The following is a 22053-nucleotide window of genomic DNA, read 5'->3' on the forward strand; positions in this document are numbered from 1 at the left end:
CACCCTCCACAGGACATTTTAGCATCCTCAATGATACTTAGTTTGGCCAGAATGCATGAAGGCCTTGTGCATACCATTCTTATTTTCAAATGGCATTTTCTGCTTTAAAAAGTCAAAGTGTTCCTATATATATCTATCAGCAGATACTGAAATCACTGGCTGTAACAGTCACATAATTAAAAATACATAAATAAAACATATATATGTGTATATGTATGTATGTATGTATGCATGCATATTTTTTCCCATTTTTTCTTCTTCTTTTTTTCTTATTTTATCTTGTATTATTTATTTATTTACTTAATTGATACAGACACTTAGTTGCAGACCAAGCATTGTCAGATTGTGTAAACAAATTTAACAGTGGGCCTTTTGCCAAAAATTAGTCAAAAGCAAGACTGATGAATATACTGAATTATGCTAAAAAAAATTGATCAACGTAATAAAATTATCATTATCAAGTCACACATTTTCTATAAATCTATTTCACGACCACTGCAAAAATTACAAGACAGCAAACACTCCTGGATTCTGGCAAATGAGCTTGCACGGCATAGCACATGTGTGTTTTGTCAACTTATCTAATTCATTTTTATTTTGTGATTCAAAATCAATACAAACACACATGCATACTACACATTTCAACAAAACATACAATTCCATTTATAATCTATCTCTCTCTCTCTCTCACTCTCCCCACCCACCCCCCTCTCTCTGTTACAAATCTGATGTGAAAACATGCAATTCAGGTATTCGAGAAAATGTGGGAAAATGTGAACAACCAATGCAAAACACTAACAACAGTAAAACATATTGAAATGTTGAATCACATGCTTTTCACCTTATGCTGCATATCTTGGACTTTGTCAAGCCAGGGCATGATACACCTTTTTTTCTGTGGTGATGAGTCTACTTTTAAGCACATACATATATGTCCCTATACATAGACATGCTGATATAATGAAAACTGTATATTCATCGAAACTACAGTATAACTGTGTATTCATATTTTTTAAAAACTGATTAATTCCATAAGCCCCTGTACTACAGGTACCTGTCTCCATTCCCATCTTCCCTTTAAACATTTTGATCTCTGCTATAATAATAGTACCTCTGCACTGAAGAAATACACAACTCATAAACAGACTGAAAAAAAATCTTCAGATGGCCACAATCACAGTCAATACTCAACACTTCTAGATAAAATGTGGTAGTGCAATTGATTACTGGAAGTTTATCAGTTCATGGCCAATTTCCAGTGCATCTTGAGATGGTACTCCTCCTACCATTTCTTCCCCCTTTTTTCTCTCCCCTACTTCACACCTCTCATTCAACACATTCCATCCAATAAAATCCACTCTCAAACTGGAAAAAAAGAAGAAAAAAACAATAATAAAAAAAGAAAAAAGAAAAAAAAGAAGAAAAAAAAAAGAAGAGGAGAATACAGAACAATGTTCACAAGATGATGCTGATGGATGCCGATACTCATTTCAGATTCTCAGCTGACATGCTGCTCATCTTGTTCTGCACGTGCTTGGTCACGGATCCTTTCTCTTGTTTTCATGATCTGATAACGGTTCTTGGTCACCGAGAATCGAGCCATAGCAAATGCCCCAAGCCCAAGGGAAATGATGGCAACCCTGCACACGCATGCACACTTTATGACATGTACACATAGTAATAGTCTAATACAAGCATGCACAACATGCAGAAAGGTAAATAAGTCTGCATACATGTGTACACATATTGTGACACACACAATGTTACATATAAATTCATATTCAATATCTGAATATGTACCGGAAATATTTTGTGTAAAGTATGCCGCATATCAGTTTGCTATTTGAAGCAAGCTAAATTGTACATGTATACTTTCATATATATATATATATATATATATATATATATATATATATATATATTTTTTTTTTTTTTATTTATTTTTTTTTTTTTACATTTTTTAGTGCAACTACTTGTTATACACTTTTGTTGTTTCTATGATCAATTAGAACACACCTACTCAATTGTTTATATGCACTCTGTGAGAGAGACAAAATTTTTTATTTCTGAGGATAATACATAAGCACTGATGCGCTTTTTTTCATCCAGTCCTTGCCTTTAAAAGGGTCTACACTACACAATACTGAATGATACAAGGCATGACCATGGTATTTATAACATGATATACAGAGGTTAGAAGAACACACATTAAAATATGTCAGACCATTGTTGCACTGCAAGAAATGATGAAAAAGTACACTGAGACACATAGCGATAATGGGCGAACATCACTATACTCCAAGGAAAGTGTATGAGTTACAAAGAGAGAGAGAGAGGGGTGGAGCAGACAGAAAGTGAGTAAGAGGTTTGTGTGTGGGGGTGCATGGAGGGGGGATTGAAATAAACGAAGAATTTTTTCCTGGGGCTGGGAGGGGGGAGTGTGACAAAACACATAATGTATCTACACATACATACATACACAAACCTCCATATATTCTTATTTGTATTTCTTTTTATCACAACAGATTTCTCTGCGTGAAATTCGGGCTGCTCTCCCCAGGGAGAGCGGGTCGCTACACTACAGCATCACCCTTTTTTTTTTTTTGTTGTATTTTTTCCTGCGTGCAGTTTTATTTGTTTTTCCTGTCGAAGTGGATTTTTCTACAGAATTTTGCCAGGAACAACTCTTTTGTTGCCGTGGGTTCTTTTACATGCACTAAGTGCATACTGCACACGGGACCTCAGTTTATCGTCCCATCTGAATGACTAGCATCCAGACCACCACTCAAGGTCTAGTGGAGGGGGAGAAAATATCGGCAGCTGAGCCGTGATTCGAACCAGTGCACTCAGATTCTCTTGCTTCCTAAGTGGACGCATTACCTCTAGGCCATCACTCCACTCCATATGTATGTGCTGCTAAAAATTATAAGATAAAAAATAAAGTGAAGAAAGCAAACACAGATATGAGATACAGGAATATATAAAGAACTATTAATGTCTCACAGGCAACATTAAAATACACGCAGTTACAATATCAACCATGAGCATGGTATCCAACATTATGGCATAAGGTGGGATAAGTAATGATTTAGTATGTGGCAGGGTAATGGTTTTGTTAAATCATCTCTGGGATTGAGTTCCTGAGGGAGGCACCAAATTATAATTATCAAACAGATCAATCCTTGGGATTGGGATATTGACTTTTTAGGTATTTATTGTTGGATTAACAGGGAATCTTTTTTTTGTTTTTTGTTTATAAATGTTGGTGCAAGTGCATTTCCTTTCAAAGTTTCATAATTTTGTGCATTGTGATTCCTTTTTACACTTTAATTTCATTGTTACACTTTAATCTAAGTATCAACAGGAGGATCTTTGCTGTCTGAGTCCAGAAGGAAAGACTTTTTCAGAAGTACCAACTTGAGCCCATGTTTATGAAGATTCAGTAATGGCCTCATAGTGTTCCCACTGACAGGGTCCCATTGTGTTGATGCATAATATATTGAGGACTGGATATGTGGTTGAAAAAAATTCTGAGAGAGAGAGAGAGAGAGAGAGAGAGAGAGAGAGAGATCTAGTCTGTGTGTATATGTGTGTGTGTGTGTGTGTGTGTGTGTGTGTGTGTGTGTGTGTGTGTGTGTATTTGTGACTGTGTATGTGTGTGACTCTGTGTGTGTGTGTGTGTGTGTGTGTGTGTGTGACTCTGTGTGTGACTCTGAGTGTGTGTGTGTGTGTGTGTGTGTGTGTGTGTGTGTGTGTGTGTTATGATTTGTACGGCAAACCTGTATTCAATATGGTATAACTGAGACAGAAGAAGCGATGGCAAGCTTGCTTCGTCACAAATGAACTTTACTGAACTTTCAACCGTGGGCTGCAACCTCTCAAGATGCAGCTTTTCCAGAACTACTAACTAACGTGACAAGCAAACAAGCAGACGATCGTGATTTAACAACGCAGAACGTCAGCAACGCATGTGACTTTGAGCTATGGAGTAAAACATTGGAAGTAATCACAACTCACCATCCCATGTAAATCTTGGGCACCTTTCCAAGTGCCATCTCCGATAATCTTGCAATATAATTTCTCGCAAGTCCAGTGAATTTGTCAAAAGCAGTGTGCGCCTGTCGCGTAACTCGTGAACTCTTTTGTCCAGAAAAGTCCTTCAAAGAGTGAAAGTAGACAGGAAGTTCAACGAACATTTCCGCTTCCTTTTGCAGAGCAAAAGCAAGACCACGTTGACTCAAGAGTTGTCAAGTCGGAGATTATTTGTCTCGGTAAGTTATGTTAAACATAATGTTTTCTGTGGTTTAGTGTTATTTAGACAAGACTTACATATAAGTTGACGCTCTGTTTCCTTGAAATGGCATTGTCTTGTACGGAATTCAAAATCTGTGCTTTATCAAATTGGTTCGTCATTCACTTCAGATTTCAGTGGGCCCACGTTTTGTCGTCACGCAGTGAAGAAAGCTTTAGACCTGTTTTCAGAACTGCCACATTCGATGCACGTGGACCTGGAAACAGGCGGGCTTAGCATCTATATGTTCAAAATCAATTTTCTAATGAGACAGATGAACTATTACGGAGGCCACTTCATTAGTTTAGACTGTGCGGAAGACAGAACATGATTGTAAATCAAAACGAATAGTGAGCACAACATTACCTCTCTCCCAAGACAGAACATGATTGTAAATCAAAACGAATAGTGAGCACAATATTACCTCTCTCTCTTTCTCTCTCTGAGAATGTGTGTGTGTGTGTGTGTGTGTGTGTGTGTGTGTGTGTGTGTGTGTGTAAATTTTGTTTTGATTATTGGGTGTGAAGACAGGACCCGTGTGACAACTAACATGGATGAAGACACAAAAGAAAAGACAAATCCTATGGCTGAGGATTCAGTAGATGATGATGACGACATAATCAGAGATGCTGATGTTGAATTTGAAGGTAAGATTTCACAGCTTTATGTAATTATGATTTTAGCTAAGGAAATTATGAATAAGCAGCCATTAAATTAGGTCTGCTAGCTAATGCTGAATCAGTGAATGTGAATTTTATTTAAATTCAAAGGAGTTTGATTCTTTGTATTTGGTTCCAAAATATTTTTAGTTATGATGACATATGACTGCTAAAAAAATCGATTAAAATCTTGACTTTAGACTGTACCTGGACATTGGTGTATGTGTACCCCTGAAAGCGGAAGTGTACATGGTGGGGTTAAAATGGTCATACATGTAAAAGCCCACTCTTGTACATATGAGTGAATGTGGGAGTTGCAGCCCACAAACAAACAAACAAGAAGAAGAAGGTTTATGTGTGTTGTTACTAATTTTAGTTTAGTCAACGTTATGAAAGGATCACAGCATAAAAGCTGTTGCTGCTGCTTCGTTAGTGTTTCCCGTCAGTTATCATACAGATAAAAGATAAGAAATTTCTGTGTTTATTTCTCTGTTAGTCTGTACCTCTCTATCTTCCTGTATGGAAGCTAACTGAAAGACCAGGCAGCCATAGCTTAAAGTTTTGCACATTTGTCTTGCTTTGATAACCAAAGAACAAAAGTAAATTATATACTTGCTGTCTGATATTTGAGTCTCTTTGTCTCATTCAGATTCCCTTTCTTAACAATCAGCAAGTTCATACATATTTCACCTGAACCTTATTCAGCCCTGGACCATAATGCAATTTCAGACCATGAAGATGGGCTGGACCCTGAAGAAGAAGCAGCGGCAGGTGGAGAAGAGGAGACGCCAGTGGAGGACAATGCAGTGGTTGTCTTCAACGGTCACAAAGGTTGGAGTTGGGAGCGCATGCTGATGTACTGCTCATACTTATTGATGGACCTCAGGGCATTGAAAAATCTTGGGGGGTCCCAGGGACTCTTTAACAATTCCCAGACTGCTTAAGAGGGTCTTTCCAATGCAACACATTCTGATCAAATCTGCATTGCTACACACAAAGGCAGTTATACCGTTTTGTTATAATCCTTTTATTAGGCCAATAATTGGTGAAGGGAAACTACTCTTATTTGTTGCACTAGACGATCCTAGCTTCAAACTGTTGCTCCAAATACTCCCAATTCACAATTTTCACTCTTTTTACTAATTTCTGTTCATGTTATAAATTTTCATAATATTCGAGGGACATGCTAAGTAAACATGCAGGTACCAGTAGCAGTGATGAATTTTGATGAAAACAGAGAAGTTCACCAGTTACACATACATAAGAAAAATAAGAAATAGACATTGAAAGTAATCACACATGCAGTTTGTTGTTTAAGGCTCAAAGCTAATCACAAACATTTGAAAGAATCAGTACAGTTTAACAAGGAAAGTGTTGGTGTTTGCAGAGAAGCCACATGCAGCGGACGAGCCACCTGAGGTATATTCAGTTCACATCGACCCCTCCCCCTCAGGTGGTCTGGTGGTCACAGGGGGCAGGGATGACTCAGCCTATGTCTGGGTCATGAACTCTGGCCAGGTGGTGTTTGAATGCACAGGTATGTTGAGTTTCAGTTTGTTTCAGTTTCTCAAGGAGGCGTCATTGTGTTCGGATGAACCCATATATGCTATACCACATCTGCTCGGCAGATGCCTGACAGCAGTACAACCCAATACGCTTGTCTGGCCTTGAGTGCATATATATATATTATATATATCAGTATTTGTATGCCTGTCAGACTGGATTTCTTTTATATAAAAGACATCTAAAAAAACTGACCAGATGCTGTGTTTCTGCCACCTTGGTGTGTTGAGGAGTGTGTTTGTGTGTTGTTTGGGTTTCCTTGATTTGTTTTCTTGGATGATTTTCTTGTTCAAGTGCAGCGGAACGTTAATTTTCCAGTCATGCGTGCAGTCAGTCAGTATGAAAACGCTTGGACGCATGCACCTGTGCAAATAGGCATGGACATGCACTGACACAAAGTCTGTGAAAGACATGGGTACACAGTACACAATTTGCAATTTTGCAAGCTTGTGTATGTATGCTCTCATGCAAATGCACACACAGAGAGAAAATCATATTTTAAAATGTGGAGATCAGTTTAAAGAATGGTTACACATGACTGCATTACATGTAAGGGGAAGTAATTTAAGACTGGAATCTGCAAAGAGAAAAATTGTGTTTGTTTAATTTTGTTCGTATTTGTATAGTATTAAAGTGAACATGATGCAGAGAAGACAGATATAAAACAAGAATGTCTGAATATCTGCACGCTTTCAATAATTATATATAAAAAGGAATGTTACTCGGTGTAAATAGATATGCTTAAAAAGGAGATAAGTCATGTGCAGAAATAGAAATAGAAATTTGTGAGTAAAGGCAGATGTTTTTGTTGCTGCTTTTTTTTCTGACAGGACACAAAAATTCAGTGACGTGTGTTGGGTTCAGTCACGATGCCATGTATGTGGCTTCAGCTGATCTGGACGGCCTGATCAAAGTGTGGAAATGTTCCACCAAAAAGGAAGTGTGGTCCTATGAATGTGGCTCTGACATCACAGTGAGTGGAGGATGTTTGTGAATTTACAATACAGTCACCATATGTTCCGTGTGTTTGTGTCTTCATATATGTACAGTTACCCTTGTGTTGAACATGTTTGTGTATTCATATATACAGTCACTTTGTTTTGAAGTGTTTGTGTATTCATATAAAGTCATCATGTATTAAACAAGTTTTTAATTACATGTATTCATACATGTGTTGAACATGTGTGTGCATTCATGTACAGTCACCCTGTTTTGAACGTGGAAGTGTATTCATATACAGTCACCATGTACTAAACGTGTTTGTTTACATTTATATACAGTCACTCGATGTTGAATGTGTTTCTGTAATCAGAGTAGTCACCCTGTGTATTTCCTGTGGTCCTAGAATACTGTCTGAGCTTTCCACGCATTACTTGTTTTGAAAGTTATTCTCTGTATTCCTCATGGCTACTACAGTTTATCTTTTGCAACCATCAAAAATGCTCATGTTGTGAATGTTGTAACAAGTGTGAAACTTCTGAGGATAATCCACATATTTTCAGTCAGTTTTTCTGATGCATGGTTATTATTATTATTATTAATATTATTAATATCATTATTATTATTATTATCATTATTATTAACATTGTTATTATCTTTTGATTTGGCAGTTTGCTTCCATAAGTCTCTAAATGCTGACATGGATTACATCTATATAGTCTGCGTGTGTATACACATATAGGGGGATCAGTATCAGTATCAGTAGCTCAAGGAGACGTCACTGCGTTCGGTCAAATCCATATACGCTACACCACATCTGCCAAGCAGATGCCTGACCAGCAGCGTAACCCAACGCGCTTAGTCAGGCCTTGAGAAAAAAACAACAACCCCCCCTCCAAAAAAACAACAACAAACAAAACAAAAAATCCAACAACAAAACTTTAAAAAAAACAACTGAATAAGTAAATAAATAAAATAAAATAAACAATTAAGAGTTAGCTCCAAAATCACTTGTTAGCTTGTACCAGCGACCCAAAACACGACCAAACAGACAACAAAGGGCTAGCAGTGGCATCACCCGTCGGTACTAGCAGGTCTAGTCTGCGCTTGTGTTGACTCGGAAGATTGAAAAAACCTCCGCCAAACCAGGGCCGGGTTGCATAAGTTAATCTTTGCAGTGCTAAGTTTGTTTACGACTTAAAGAATGTTCCTAAGTATATTGAATTGATCTTGGAGTTTGGAACATTCTGAAGTCTAAGCAAACTTACCACTGATAAGTTTGCTCATGCAACCCACCCCAGGTGCCATAACTTAGAGATTTGAACCCAGCACTCTTGGATTGAAAGTCCAGTGCTATTAAAAAAAAAGAAAAAAAAAGAAGAAAAAAAAAGATACCCACTCTTGGTCTTAACCCAGCCAGGAGCCACAACTGGGATTCAAACCTAGAACCTTCAGATTTTGAAAGTCCAATATTTCAACCACCAGGCTGCTGCGCCCATCTGATGGTTTCCAACCTTAGTCGTGATGTCTGTTGTTTTTGCTGTGCCAAGTATTGTGTCAAGTACTGATGTCTGTTGTTTTGCTGTGTCAAGTACTGATGTCTGTTGTTTTTGCTGTGCCAAGTACTGATGTCTGTTGTTTTGCTGTGCCAAGTACTGATGTCTGTTGTTTTTGCTGTGCCAAGTATTGTGTCAAGTACTGATGTCTGTTGTTTTGCTGTGTCAAGTACTGATGTCTGTTGTTTTTGCTTTGCCAAGTACTGATGCTTGTTGTTTTGCTGTGCCAAGTACTGATGTCTGTTGTTTTTGCTGTGCCAAGTACTGCTGTCTGTTGTTTTTGCTGTGCCAAGTACTGCTGTCTGTTGTTTTTGCTTTGCCAAGTACTGATGCTTGTTGTTTTTGCTGTGCCAAGTACTGATGCTTGTTGTTTTGCTGTGCCAAGTACTGATGTCTGTTGTTTTGCTGTGCCAAGTATTGTGTCAAGTACTGATGTCTGTTGTTTTTGCTGTGCCATGTACTGATGTCTGTTGTTTTTGCTGTGCCAAGTACTGATGTCTGTTACTTTTGCTGTGCCAAGTACTGATGCTTGTTGTTTTGCTGTGCCAAGTACTGATGCCTGTTGTTTTGCTGTGCCAAGTACTGATGCCTGTTGTGTTTGCTGTGCCAAGTACTGATGCCTGTTGTGTTTACTGTGCCAAGTACTGTGCCAAGTAGTGATGCCGGTTGTGTTTGCTGTGCCAAGTACTGATGCCTGTTGTGTTTGCTGTGCCAAGTACTGTGTCAAGTACTGGTGCCTGTTGTGTTTGCTGTGCCAAGTACTGTGCCAAGTAGTGATGCCTGTTGTTTTGCTGTGCCAAGTAGTGATGCCTGTTGTTTTTGCTGTGCCAAGTACTGTGCCAAGTAGTGATGCCTGTTGTGTTTGCTGTGCCAAGTACTGTGCCAAGTAGTGATGCCTCTTGTTTTTGCTGTGCCAAGTACTGATGCCTGTTGTTTTTGCTGTGCCAAGTACTGATGCCTGTTGTGTTTGCTGTGCCAAGTACTGTGCCAAGTAGTGATGCCTGTTGTGTTTGCTGTGCCAAGTACTGTGCCAAGTAGTGATGCCTGTTGTGTTTGCTGTGCCAAGTACTGTGCCAAGTAGTGATGCTGGTTGTTTTTGCTGTGCCATGTACTGTGCCAAGTAGTGATGCCGGTTGTTTTTGCTGTGCCAAGTACTGTGCCAAGTACTGATGCCGGTTGTGTTTACTGTGCCAAGTAGTGATGCCGGTTGTGTTTGCTGGTCACCAGTGGTTGCAGTGGCATCAGGGGGCCCATGTGTTGCTGGCGGGCACCCAGGGTGGGGAGGTGTGGATGTGGCAGGTACCCAGCCAGGACTGGAGCAAGATGAAGATGTTCCAGTCCCACGGGCATCCCTCCCTGTGTGGGAAAATCCTCCCCAGTGGTGAGTGCAGGTGGTTTCTCAGTGTGTTTTAAGTAGACTGTTTTTGTTTTTTTTCCTTGTTTTTTTTTGTTTGTTTTGTTTGTCCACCCTTGCAAAGAAATTTTTGTTTTGTTTCAAAGTGAATCTTTTTTTTATGATAAATATTTTTGACAACAATCAAACAGCCATTACATTATTGCAAAACAAGTGAATAATTGAATACAAACATTGACTTTGACAGCATAAAAAGAAAGAATCACATACACTTGTACATCCAAAGTAGCTGAAAGACAGTTTCATTGATGTTCATAAAGAAATACATCATATTTACATTTTCATACAGTGTATGACTTTTGGCTTAGCAAATTGAGAGAGAGCAGGTAATTAGCTTATATTGAGTACGTTTGGAAGGATCTTCATTTTATGTGTATGGGGTTACGTTCCCATGTGTCATGCGACTGAATGGTGTCAGCTTGAAAATTTTGGACGCTGTTGAGTATTCTGTTTGTATGGCTTCACAATAGAGATTTCCAGTCCAAACTTTAGCAAATGCATTTTAGCGACTGAAAATTGACTATGATTTAAGACATGATTGGGCTATTTATCTGTTTTGTTTGTTTGTTAGTTAGTTCGTTAGTTATTTTAGACACTTATGAATGGATGGCTACATGCTACATGTGAGTAATGACATTGCTGATTTTTGCTTGGCCATGTTATTAGGCTTTGTGATCCCCTTCTTTTATATTAGACATAAATTACAAATGTAGAATTCACTTTGGCTATTCAGTCATGTAAACAGTGTTATTTCCATGTGTCTTGGCTATTCAGTCATGTAAACAGTGTTATTTCCATGTGTCTTGGCTATTCAGTCATGTAAACAGTGTCATTTTCATGTATGTGTACCTGTATGAGTGTGTACATGTGTGTGTTTGCCTGTGTTAGCCTGTTGGTGACTTATTTTAATATCCCCTGATGAAAGCCATTTGGCACGTTGACTTGTCTCACCTGTCTGTGTGTCCATTCACCTGTCAGTCTGCAATTCCTTGTTGCTGCACCTCATCCCGGACCATAGTGATTGTATAGCATAATTTGTGAGACCAGCATGTGCAGATTTGCATGAAATATCATGATGTGAGGTGCTGTGGTTAAATCATTAATCATTTAAGCATTAGACTTATGATCACAGTTTCTTCTTCTTCTTCTGCGTTCGTAGGCTGGAACTCCCATGTTCACTCGAATGTACACGAGTGGGCTTTTACGTGTATGGCTGTTTTTACCCAGCCACGTAGGCAGCCATACTCTGCTTTCGGGAGTGTGCATGCTGGGTATGTTCTTGTTTCCATAACCCATCGAACGCTGACATGGATTACGTGATCTTTAACGTGTGTATTTGATCTTCTGTTTGCGTATACAGACAAAGGGGGTTCAGGCACAAGCAGGTCTGAACATATGTTGACCTGGGAGATCGGAAAAATCTCCACCCTTTACCCACCAGGTGCTGTCACCGACATTCGAACCCAGGACCCTCAGATTGAAAGTCCAACGCTTTAACCACTCGGCTATTGCGCCTGTCTGATCAGGGTTTGACTTTGAGGCCCTGTTTCAACATGGTGTTGTGACCTTGGGGGAAAGTCACTTTACTCTGATTTTCCTGGCTTACCCAGGTACAAGTGAGTTCCTGACGGTGGCTGGGGAAGGTTGAAAGAGCGGAGGAAGAGGATTGGGACCCCACCTTTCTATGCTGACCCCTTGACACAGCAAATATGAACTCACTGCTGTGATGGCTGTAAAAGGCTTTGGGATGTTTAACCTGTTTTATCTTGATCGTGATCAGGATTGGGCCCTGCCTTCCTAAACCCATGTCTAGCCCTAGAAACAGTGAATACGAATTCAACTACACATACTCTGCTCTGGCCCACTAGTGCAGACTGGCAGGGGTTTGATTCCTGTCCTGTGCAAACTGCTACCTGCCTATGAATTTACTCCTCCGAAAGTCATAAAAGGCTAGTGGGACCATTAACTGTTAATCATGATGGACGTTAAAAAGCAGTGCATGAAAGTGTGTTGTGCCGACAGGGAAGCACACAGTGGTGGGGTACAACTTTATCATGATGGATGTTAAAAAGCAGTGCATGAAAGTGTGTTGTGCCGACAGAGAAGCATGCAGTGGTGGGGTACAACTTTATCATGATGGATGTTAAAAAGCAGTGCATGAAAGTGTGTTGTGCCGACAGAGAAGCAGGCGGTGGTGGGGTACAACTTTATCATGACGGATGTTAAAAAGCAGTGCATGAAAGTGTGTTGTGCCGACAGAGAAGCATGCAGTGGTGGGGTACAATCTTCATCATGATGGATGTTAAAAAGCAGTGCATGAAAGTGTGTTGTGCTGACAGAGAAGCACGCAGTGGTGGGGTACAATCTTCATCATGATGGATGTTTAAAAGCAGTGCATGAAAGTGTGTTGTGCCGACAGGGAAGCACGCAGTGGTGGGGTACGGTGACGGTGCGGTAAAGCTGTGGGACCTGAAGACTGGCGCTGCTGTCCACGTCTGGCAGCACTCCTCCCTGCCAGGTGTGTGGCGTTGTTGACACTGACACTGTCTCTGTGCGTCGTAGCTGTGATGGGGGTTACTTTTGTCACATATACACTGTACCACATCTGCTTCTGAAAACAAAAATGTCCTCCTATATTAAACCCTTGACTACTGGTGCTGAGTATGCTCATCAGTGAAGGGCTGTCACCTCTCTGAGAAAAGACCCAGCTTACGGGTCAGGATGTCAGTCACCCCATATTTTATTCAGGCTTCTTCCACAGGGGATTGCATTACTTTTGTTGAGCAAAATCAGTTACACCATTTATGAATGCACAAAAAGTAGAGCTGCACTTAAGATTCATGCCACACGGACCTCTTGACACCAGAGCCCAGCAGTCAAGGGTGATCAGGAGAAATATTTATTAATTAAGAGAGAAAAATGTATTGGGCAATTACCTCATGCAGATATAATTTCATATTCATGATTAAAACCTGAATGTGATAATTAATGCTCCCAATTGAAACAGAGTGGGCAAATAGAGTTCAGAGAGAAAATCATAGGAAATGTGACATGAATAAGGTTGATGATGAATTTCATTTTATCATGGAGTGTCCCAGTTTTTCTCATGTTCAAAAAAGTTTGTTATCCAATAAGTATTTATGTCCAATGTCTTTTATGCACTTGTTTAGTAACTTTTCTGTCTGCAAGCAAGTGAATGCTAAGAAGACTATGCAAAATTATTCAAACTTGCAATGTTGCGCAGGACACTTTCTTTAAAAAGAATGTTCACATTTATTTTACTTTTGATGCTCACATTATGATGAATCCAGCTGCGTTTTGGATTATGCTGTTTTCTGAAATCCCCCATGCCCCAAAATGGGCCACCAGTTAATCAAATGTTTAATGTTGGGCCACCTATTCAATAGATATTTAATGTCAGGCTACCAGTAAAATTAGATATTTAATGTTTGGGCCATTAGTTAATTATATTAATATTTACTGCTGAACCTGTGCCATGCAGAGGAAGAAATGCGGGAGGAGGACAGCGAGGAGGAGGGAGGGGGGGCACGGGGAGGAGGAGGAGGGGGAGAGGAGGGGCCAGAGGACACGGTGGCCATTCTGTGTGTGGACTGCTCGGCAGACAACCGTCTGGTGATGTCCGGCTGTGCAGACTCCACCGTGAAGATCTACAACGTGTCCTCGGGAAAGGTGAGCCGCATTGATGCTGGTCCCTCAGGATGGGAATGTAGTTATCCTCCACCAAACCAAACCCTACAAGGTGCTGATCTTTAGCATGAGTACTTTGTGCTTCATTGCTGTCAGCGTTCGATGGAAACAAGAACATACCCAACATGCACACCTTCAAAAACGGAGTATGGCTGCCTACATGGCGGAGTAAAAACGGTCATACAGGTAAAAGCCCACTAATGTACAAATCAGTGAACGTGATATGTATATCAGTATATATGTATAGAAACCAGAGAAGGGCTATTGATGTATTTTTATTTTTGTTTTATTCATTTTTTAAAATTTCATTTTGTCGTTTTAATTTTTGTTTATTACTAATCTGTTGACAAGCATGTGAATGAGCCAAAATAATATTTTCTGCTTTATTGATTTAAAAAAAATTGTTTGAAACAGACTATCAGGTCTTGTGAATTGAACTGGGTTAAACAAAATAAGTTTTTTTTTCTATAATGAGGGTACATTTTCCTGAGCTCTTAGCTGCATTTTTAGTCTGCATGTTGGCCTCAGCTCACTTGGGGAATGTCAAGAGCTGAAGCCCATGAAGGGAAGTAACCTTGAATAAGTTTGAAAATGAAGGTCAGGTAAACTGACTTGTGTTAAGGTTTTCATGCTTTGTTAGATTGTCTTATTTCTGTGTCTGCTTTATTTGGTATTCTGGTGAATGTAACATCAGCTGCTGAGAGAAAGTGAGAGTGAGTGCATGTGTGTATTTTGACCTGAATGCAAAATACATAATGTATGTAAGTGTAATGATCAAATTTTTCTATATTCTTAGGGTCATCAGAATTTTACTGACTGTATAATATTGTCTCTGGAAGCAGTATTTTTATCATTTGTGCTTGGGATATTCTAAGGAATAACTGTGTATATGCTGAAGAAGGTGATAGGTATATTATGTCATGACCTGTGTGTGTGTGTGTGTGTGTGTGTGTGTGTGTGTGTGTGTGTGTGTGTGTGTGCTTACAGAAGAGGTTTCGTATGTGTGTGTTCATTATGCATACTGAATCATCAGTGATTCACTGTACTGAATCATCAGTGTAATTGTCAGACACGTTGTGACATGAAGTGATTTACAAGCTGAACTGTTCCATGTCAACAAGCCTTTGGTCTGCCCAATGTTTCAGCTGGTTTCTGCATTTAACTGTGCTGTGAGGGAAGAGGACCAGGACAATTCAGTGGAATCAGTGGCTTTCTGTCCTGTGTGAGTTAAATCTTTGTTCTGTGCTATCTCCTTTATAGGAAAATGTCTGTCACTATGTGAGTCAAAAACTTTGTTCTGTGCTGTCTCCTTTTTAGGAAAATGTATGTCACTGTGTGAGTTAAAACTTTGTTCTGTAGTGTTTCCATTATAGGAAAATGTCTGTCACTGTGTGAGTCAAAACTTTGTTCTGTGCTGTCTCCTTTATAGGAAAATGTCTGTCACTGTGTGAGTTAAATCTTTGTTCTGTGCTGTCTCCTTTATAGGAAAATGTCTGTCACTGTGTGAGTCAAAACTTTGTTCTGTGCTGTCTCCTTTATAGGAAAATGTCTGTCACTGTGTGAGTTAAATCTTTGTTCTGTGCTGTCTCCTTCTTTGGAAAATGTCTATTACTGTGTGAGTTAAATCTTTGTTCTGTGCTGTCTCCTTTATAGGAAAATGTCTGTCACTGTGTGAGTTAAATCTTTGTTCTGTGCTGTCTCCTTCTTTGGAAAATGTCCATTACTGTGTGAGTTAAAACTTTGTTCTGTAGTGCCACTTTATTTGGAAAATGTCCATTACTGTGTGAGTTAAATCTTTGTTCTGTGCTGTCTCCTTTATAGGAAAATGTCCATCACTGTGTGAATTAAATCTTTGTTCTGTGCTGTCTACTTCATTGGAAAATGTCCATTACTGTGTGAGTTAAAACTTTGTTCTGTGCTGTCTCCTTTATAGGAAAATGTCCATCACTGTGTGAATTAAATCTTTGTTTTGTGCTGTCTACTTCATTGGAAAATGTCCATTACTGTGTGAGTTAAAACTTTGTTCTGTAGTGTTTCCATTGTAGGAAAATGTCTGTCACTGTGTGAGTCAAAACTTTGTTCTGTGCTGTCTACTTCATTGGAAAATGTCCATTACTGTTTGAGTTAAAACTTTGTTCTGTGCTGTCTCCTTTATAGGAAAATGTCCATTACTGTGTGAGTTAAAACTTTGTTCTGTGCTGTCTCCTTTATAGGAAAATGTCCATTACTGTGTGAGTTAAAAAATTGTTCTGTTCTGTCTCCTTTCATGGATACTGCCCATCACATCTGTCTCTGTCTTTCTGTCTCCTACATTCAATAACTGTTTGTCTCCATTCTTTTATTTTTTGACCCGTAAAACAACTTGTATTGGTGCTGGTGTTTTTGTGGGTGTGTGTGTGCATGAACTTTTACAAATTAACTTTGAATACTTGATTTAATTTAATGCAGTGTTTATTTCATTCTGAAAAGATTTTATTTTAACTTGAACGATTTGGTTAGGTACATATGTGTTTGTGGCGAGAGAGATCAGTCATGAGACGCTCCAAACTTTCATTATTTTCTATGTGAATAAAAAAAACACACAAAAAAAACACCATTTGTCATGCATGTAATTAGTTACAATCATTTGTAAATTATGTTTGATTAGTTGATTATTATGGCTTTGCTGCTGTTGTCCATCCATCCCTATTTTCAGTGTGATGCCCCACCCCACCCCCTATAAAAAAAAAATCCATTCCTCATGCATGTAATTAGAATTTTTAGTGAATTATGTTTGATTTGTAAATTATTATGGCTTTGTGGCTGTTGTCTGTCTGTCCCTGCAGAGCACCTTATGCAGCCACGGCCACCAACAGTGGGGCAGTGGAGATTTGGGATCTTCCCACGTCTGTTGTCCGCCACACAATACAGCACCCTGTGAGTGTGTTGTCTTGTCCATTCTGAAGGAGCAGTCTTCAGTTTTATGGTCCACTTTCAGTGATATTACCGTTAGACGGAAGTTAAAAAAAAAAAAAAAAGTGAAAATGTGGAGAGGGGGAGGAGGAGGGGAGGGGGGAAGGTGTGGCTGTGAATGTGTGTGTGTATGTGTTTGTGTGTAAGTGTGTGTGTGTGTGTGTGTGTGTGTTTGAGTGTGTGTGTGTGTGTGTGTGTGTGTGTGTGCGTGTGTGTGTGTGTGAGTGTGTATGTGTGTCAGTGTGTGTCAGTGTGTGCGTGTGTGTGTGTGAGTGTGTGTGTGTGAGTGTGTATGTGTGTGTGTGTGTGTGTGTGTGTGTGTGTGTGTGTGTCAGTCTGTGTGTGAGTGTGTGTGTGTGTGTGTGTGTGTGTCAGTGTGTGTGTCAGTGTGTGTGCTGTGCTTTGCATTTGTCAGCCAGCACACTGTTTTGGACAAATACTCTTGTATGTATGTTTATGTCAAGGCTTGAAAAGAGGAATAGTTATTGTGGAATCGGTAACTGAATTGTTCAAAATAGTGAGTCAGTTACCACCCTCTACATGCTAGAACATTTTGCAGGAAAAAAATAATACTGACATTTTGAAAGCCACAAAGTTGGTTAGAATATGTATCTAACAGACATAGGGGTGATCATATCTTTCACATAGAACTGATGTCAGTGTCATGGATTTGATCAAGTTCAACACATTGACAGTCATAGAACTTGTAGTTTCTTGTCAATCATAAAATGATTCATGTGTTTGTTAGTCATAGAGATGATTACTATGCTTTAATTTATAATGAACTTTTGGTGGTGTTTGGAAACCTTGGGATCAGTTAACAGTTGACTAGTCTGTTATGGAATATAGCATAGTTATTGTCATGGAAATGGATTACATTGTCAGTGTATTCATGAGTCATAAACTTTCGGGGCAGGGGGTGGGTGGGAGAGGGGCAGGGGGGGTATCATTATCAGAGGATGCTTACTTCATTGCTTTCATAATGATATTGTTTTTAACTTTGCTTCTCCACAAATACCTTTGAGGTAAACAGATCAAGATAAATTGTGTGTGTCCCTGTGCGGGTTACAGCGTGAGTCATAGAAGACATGTGATTGAAGTGACATGGCTGCATGCAGCAGATACACTGGTGATTCACATATGGCAGCGTTCTTTCTTTAAATTAACGTCTTTTCACTTGTGGCAGTGTTCTTTCTTTAAATTAATGTCTTTTCACTTGTGGCAGTGTTTTTTTCTTTAACACCTTTTCACTTGTGGCAGTGTTTCTTTTAGGTTAACATCTTTCCACTTGTGGCAGTGTTCTTTCTTTAAATTAACGTCTTTTCACTTTTGACAGTGTTCTTTCTTTAACGTCTTTTCACTTGTGGCAGTGTTTCTTTTAGGTTAACATTTTTCCACTTGTGGCAGTGTTCTTTCTTTAAATTAACGTCTTTTCACTTTTGACAGTGTTCTTTCTTTAACGTCTTTTCACTTGTGGCAGTGTTTCTTTTAGGTTAACATTTTTCCACTTGTGGCAGTGTTCTTTCTTTTAATTAATGTCTTTCCATTTGTGGCAGTGTTCTTTCTTTAATGTCTTTCCACTTGTGGCAGTGTTCTTTCTTTAAATTAATGTCTTTCCACTTGTGGCAGTGTTCTTTCTTTAATGTCTTTCTGGCAGTGTTCTTTCTTTAATGTCTTTCCACTTGTGGCAGTGTTTTTCTTTTTAGGTTAACGTCTTTTCACTTGTGGCAGTGTTCTTTAAGATAACATTTTTCCACTTGTGGCAGTGTTGTTTAACCCTGTCGCTGCCAGGGAAATAAGATTTAAAGTGAAATCTATTTGCCAGGATTTTTCACAAAAAACGGGTGTGTATTTTCAAAAAGTTCTGTGCTCTTTGTTATTGGAGAAAGACCCATAAAAGTATGTATTTTCTGAAAGGTAAATGAATAAAGAATACAAAGCACATAATTTTTTCTAATTTCATCACTTTTGAAATGAGCATTTAGTTTTTTGTCACTTTTTCAACTTGTTCATTATAAACATTAGTCAGGTAATTTACGCTATAACATATTTTCTGGAGAAATGGATAATACCTGTACACATAAATTATACTAGAACAACCACAATGAAAAAACCCCAAAAAAACCCACAATGCATTGTGACTACTCTAAGTGATAACACGGATGTGAGGCCACACCCCCTCGGTCTCCACCCCCTCCTCTTCACCCCTCTCACAGGTCTCTAACCCCATTCTCTTCACCCCTCTCACACAGCCACTTTATTCAGTTGTCATCAGACTGCATTGGCTGAGTGCCAAGAATGTTGCTCACAGTGTGTCCGGCTGATAATTCGGTCACTTTCTGTCCTCTGCTATTGCTGTACAACCGGAATCACTCACTGATAGTCGTATCTTGGCCAGTCTCTTCATTGCTCCCTTTATTTTCTATCAAATCGTCCGATAAAAGTTCATCACTGTCTTCTCCTTAGAATTTACGCTTCAATTCTTTCTGAGCATCAGCTAACAAAAGAATCTTGGTTGATTTTGTGAATCTCTTGAGCACAGTGTCCAACATTTTGCTGAGCAAGCGAGGAGCCAGGCACAAACACTGGGGCAGTAACACGACTAAAACGTTCAAATAAAGGACTACCTCATGACGCAGTGGGTTTTCTAGCTATGAATAGAATGTAGAATGATTCCCCAGGCTAAAGCTACCAGTATTTTTGTCAACGAACTCAATGCAAACCAAATAAAAGTCAGAATATATCGATGATGAGTTATCTCGTCATTGTGGCAGCGAAACGTACATGCTTGGCTGATGAGTTATCTCTAGGGGTTAAGATAACATTTTTCCACTTGTGGCAGTGTTCTTTCTTTCGGTTAATGTCTTTTCACTTGTGGCAGTGTTTTCTTTAGGTTGACGTCTCTCCACTTGTGGCAGTGTTATTTCTTTAACGTCTTTCCACTTGTGGCAATGTTGTTTTTTTTTAAATTAATGTCTTTCCACTTGTGGCTGTGTTCTTTCTTTAAGATAACATCTTTCCACTTGTGGCTGTGTTTTTTCATTAAGTTAACAATTTTTAAGTGAACGTCTTTCCACTTGTGGCAGTTTTAAAAAAAAAGTCTTTCCACTTAAACAATTTTTAAGTTGTCTTTCCACTTGTGGCATTTAAAAAAAAACGTCTTTCCACATGTAGCGATTTTTTTAAAGTTGTCTTTCCACTTGTGGCATTGTGGTGATGTGGGAGTGTTGGTTGTGCAGGAGGGTGTGTCGAAGCTGAAGTGGGCGTCCTCAGCCCCCCTCCTCTTCACAGGCTGTCTGGATGGCATAACACGCCTGTGGGACGCGCGGTCAGGCAAAAACAAGGCAGAACTGTCAGGACACACCAGAAACAGTTGCATTCTTGACTTTGATGTGACCAGGTAAATTGGATTAAAATGAAAATATTCTTGTAGCCTTTTTTGTTGTTGTTGTTTTGTTAGTTTATTTTAGGAAAAGATTTAAGGATTTTTTTCATGCATGCTTTCTGTTCTTTGTGATTTGTTTGACATTTTGAGTACATTTTCCCACCAGATTTAGTAATGGATGAGCGGAGGGGTGTGAATGTCATTATGATAAGATAGCTTGTTGTTTTTTACCTGTGTGTACCTACTCCCCCATTTTTCTTGTTTTTATTTCCTTAGTTACTGCAGATACAATGCATTCCTTTTTCTTTTTCAGGGATGGGACATGCTTGGTCTCTGCTTCTGAAGATGGCACAGCACGCGTGTTTGACTTGAGGTTCACCCAGTCCTAGCACTGCGTCTGTGAATTACAAACCTCCTTTTGCAAGATGCACCCGGTTTTGCATTGATACTGAAAGCAGGGCATGGGAACAGTATGTTCATGAACAAAGCGTGCGCCATTGTGGGTAGGAGTGCTTCCCAACAGTCTCAACAGTGTTCTCTGGCTTTGATGCAGGCATGACATTTGTTCAAGCCAGATGTATCAGTAAGGTGTAGGGCAAAGGGGTTTTGGTGCTGGATGGTGGAAGGGTGTTGGAGTAGGAGGCTTGATTAATGATGCTTGGAGCTTGCATGGTGATTCTATACAATGAACATTTATTGCAAGTCATGTCTGTTACAAGTGAGTGAATGTGTGTGTGAGTGTGTATGTGACAGAAAAAAAATGTTGACACCAGTTAGAACTAGCACTAGACAGTTAAGTGGCATCCTTTCAATGTCTGTAATTGACACCTTAAAAAAAAAATAAAAAAAATTGTGGTCCGTTATTACTGAATGTACACATCTGGCAGGGAATGGCTCATGTCACAGGGTAGTCTTTTTACTCTGTGTGCACATGCATGTGTGTTAATTTTTTATATGTATATATATATATATATTAGATGCCATGAACTGATTTTATAAATGCTGAAGTTTTTGTGTGTGCCTAGGTCCCTTGTCTTTTTAGTTATGCCCCCTTGATCTCCTGCATTTGAACAGGTGATCTATAGACCCAAATCCCTGGCCACTACCACCCAGCCACTGCCTCCTGTTCTCTAACTATAGGAAGGAAGATTTTGAGAGGTTGTCTAGCAGCTGTCTGTGAAAGTACCGTCCCAAAGTGTGGAGCATTTATCTATCAATACCAACATCAAGAGTAGTTTTAAAAATGGTACAGGAAACAAAATGAGATGAATTTGGGATTTTTCAAGCTATTAAAACATGAACATGCCTGCTTTGCATGCCTGGGTCATTTCAAAGACTAAATGTGTAAAATAAATGTATATTAACAGAAATCTGTCACCTGAGTTATTAGCTGTTGTGTTCAAGTGAAAACCAGTTATTGTTCACTGGCTATCATTCTGTTTTTCACATGTTTTAATGTATTTGATGACAGCCAACTCTGACACTTTTCCTATCTGGTCTCTTACATCTACTTTTCAATATATGGCATGGTCATCAGAACAGGCATAAAACCCTATTACATGAATAAAGAAGCGTGCATGCGCGCA

At 39.3% G+C, this 22053-nt stretch overlaps 1 protein-coding gene and 1 long non-coding RNA gene across 2 annotated transcripts; one reads left to right on the forward strand and one right to left on the reverse strand.

The window, feature by feature from the left end:
* LOC143292333 (uncharacterized) lies at positions 1–4160 on the reverse strand. The gene is made up of 2 exons (XR_013056640.1): positions 4018–4160; positions 1–1640 (listed from the first exon to the last, which is right to left on the reverse strand). It is a non-coding gene; the product is annotated as an uncharacterized LOC143292333 (long non-coding RNA).
* A 47-nt stretch (positions 4161–4207) lies between these two features.
* On the forward strand, positions 4208–21842 carry LOC143292342 (angio-associated migratory cell protein-like). The gene is made up of 12 exons (XM_076602533.1): positions 4208–4271; positions 4819–4938; positions 5680–5781; positions 6338–6487; positions 7344–7486; positions 10236–10389; positions 12842–12940; positions 13925–14112; positions 15276–15352; positions 16956–17046; positions 20322–20482; positions 20781–21842. Exons 2-12 carry the CDS (start codon positions 4842–4844, stop codon positions 20854–20856), a joined length of 1338 nt encoding a protein of 445 aa, XP_076458648.1. The 5' UTR covers positions 4208–4271; positions 4819–4841; the 3' UTR covers positions 20857–21842.
* The last annotated feature ends 211 nt before the right edge of the window (positions 21843–22053 follow it).

The sequence above is a fragment of the Babylonia areolata genome, chromosome 1 (assembly GCF_041734735.1).
Source record: "Babylonia areolata isolate BAREFJ2019XMU chromosome 1, ASM4173473v1, whole genome shotgun sequence".
Classification (NCBI taxonomy): domain Eukaryota; kingdom Metazoa; phylum Mollusca; class Gastropoda; order Neogastropoda; family Buccinidae; genus Babylonia; species Babylonia areolata.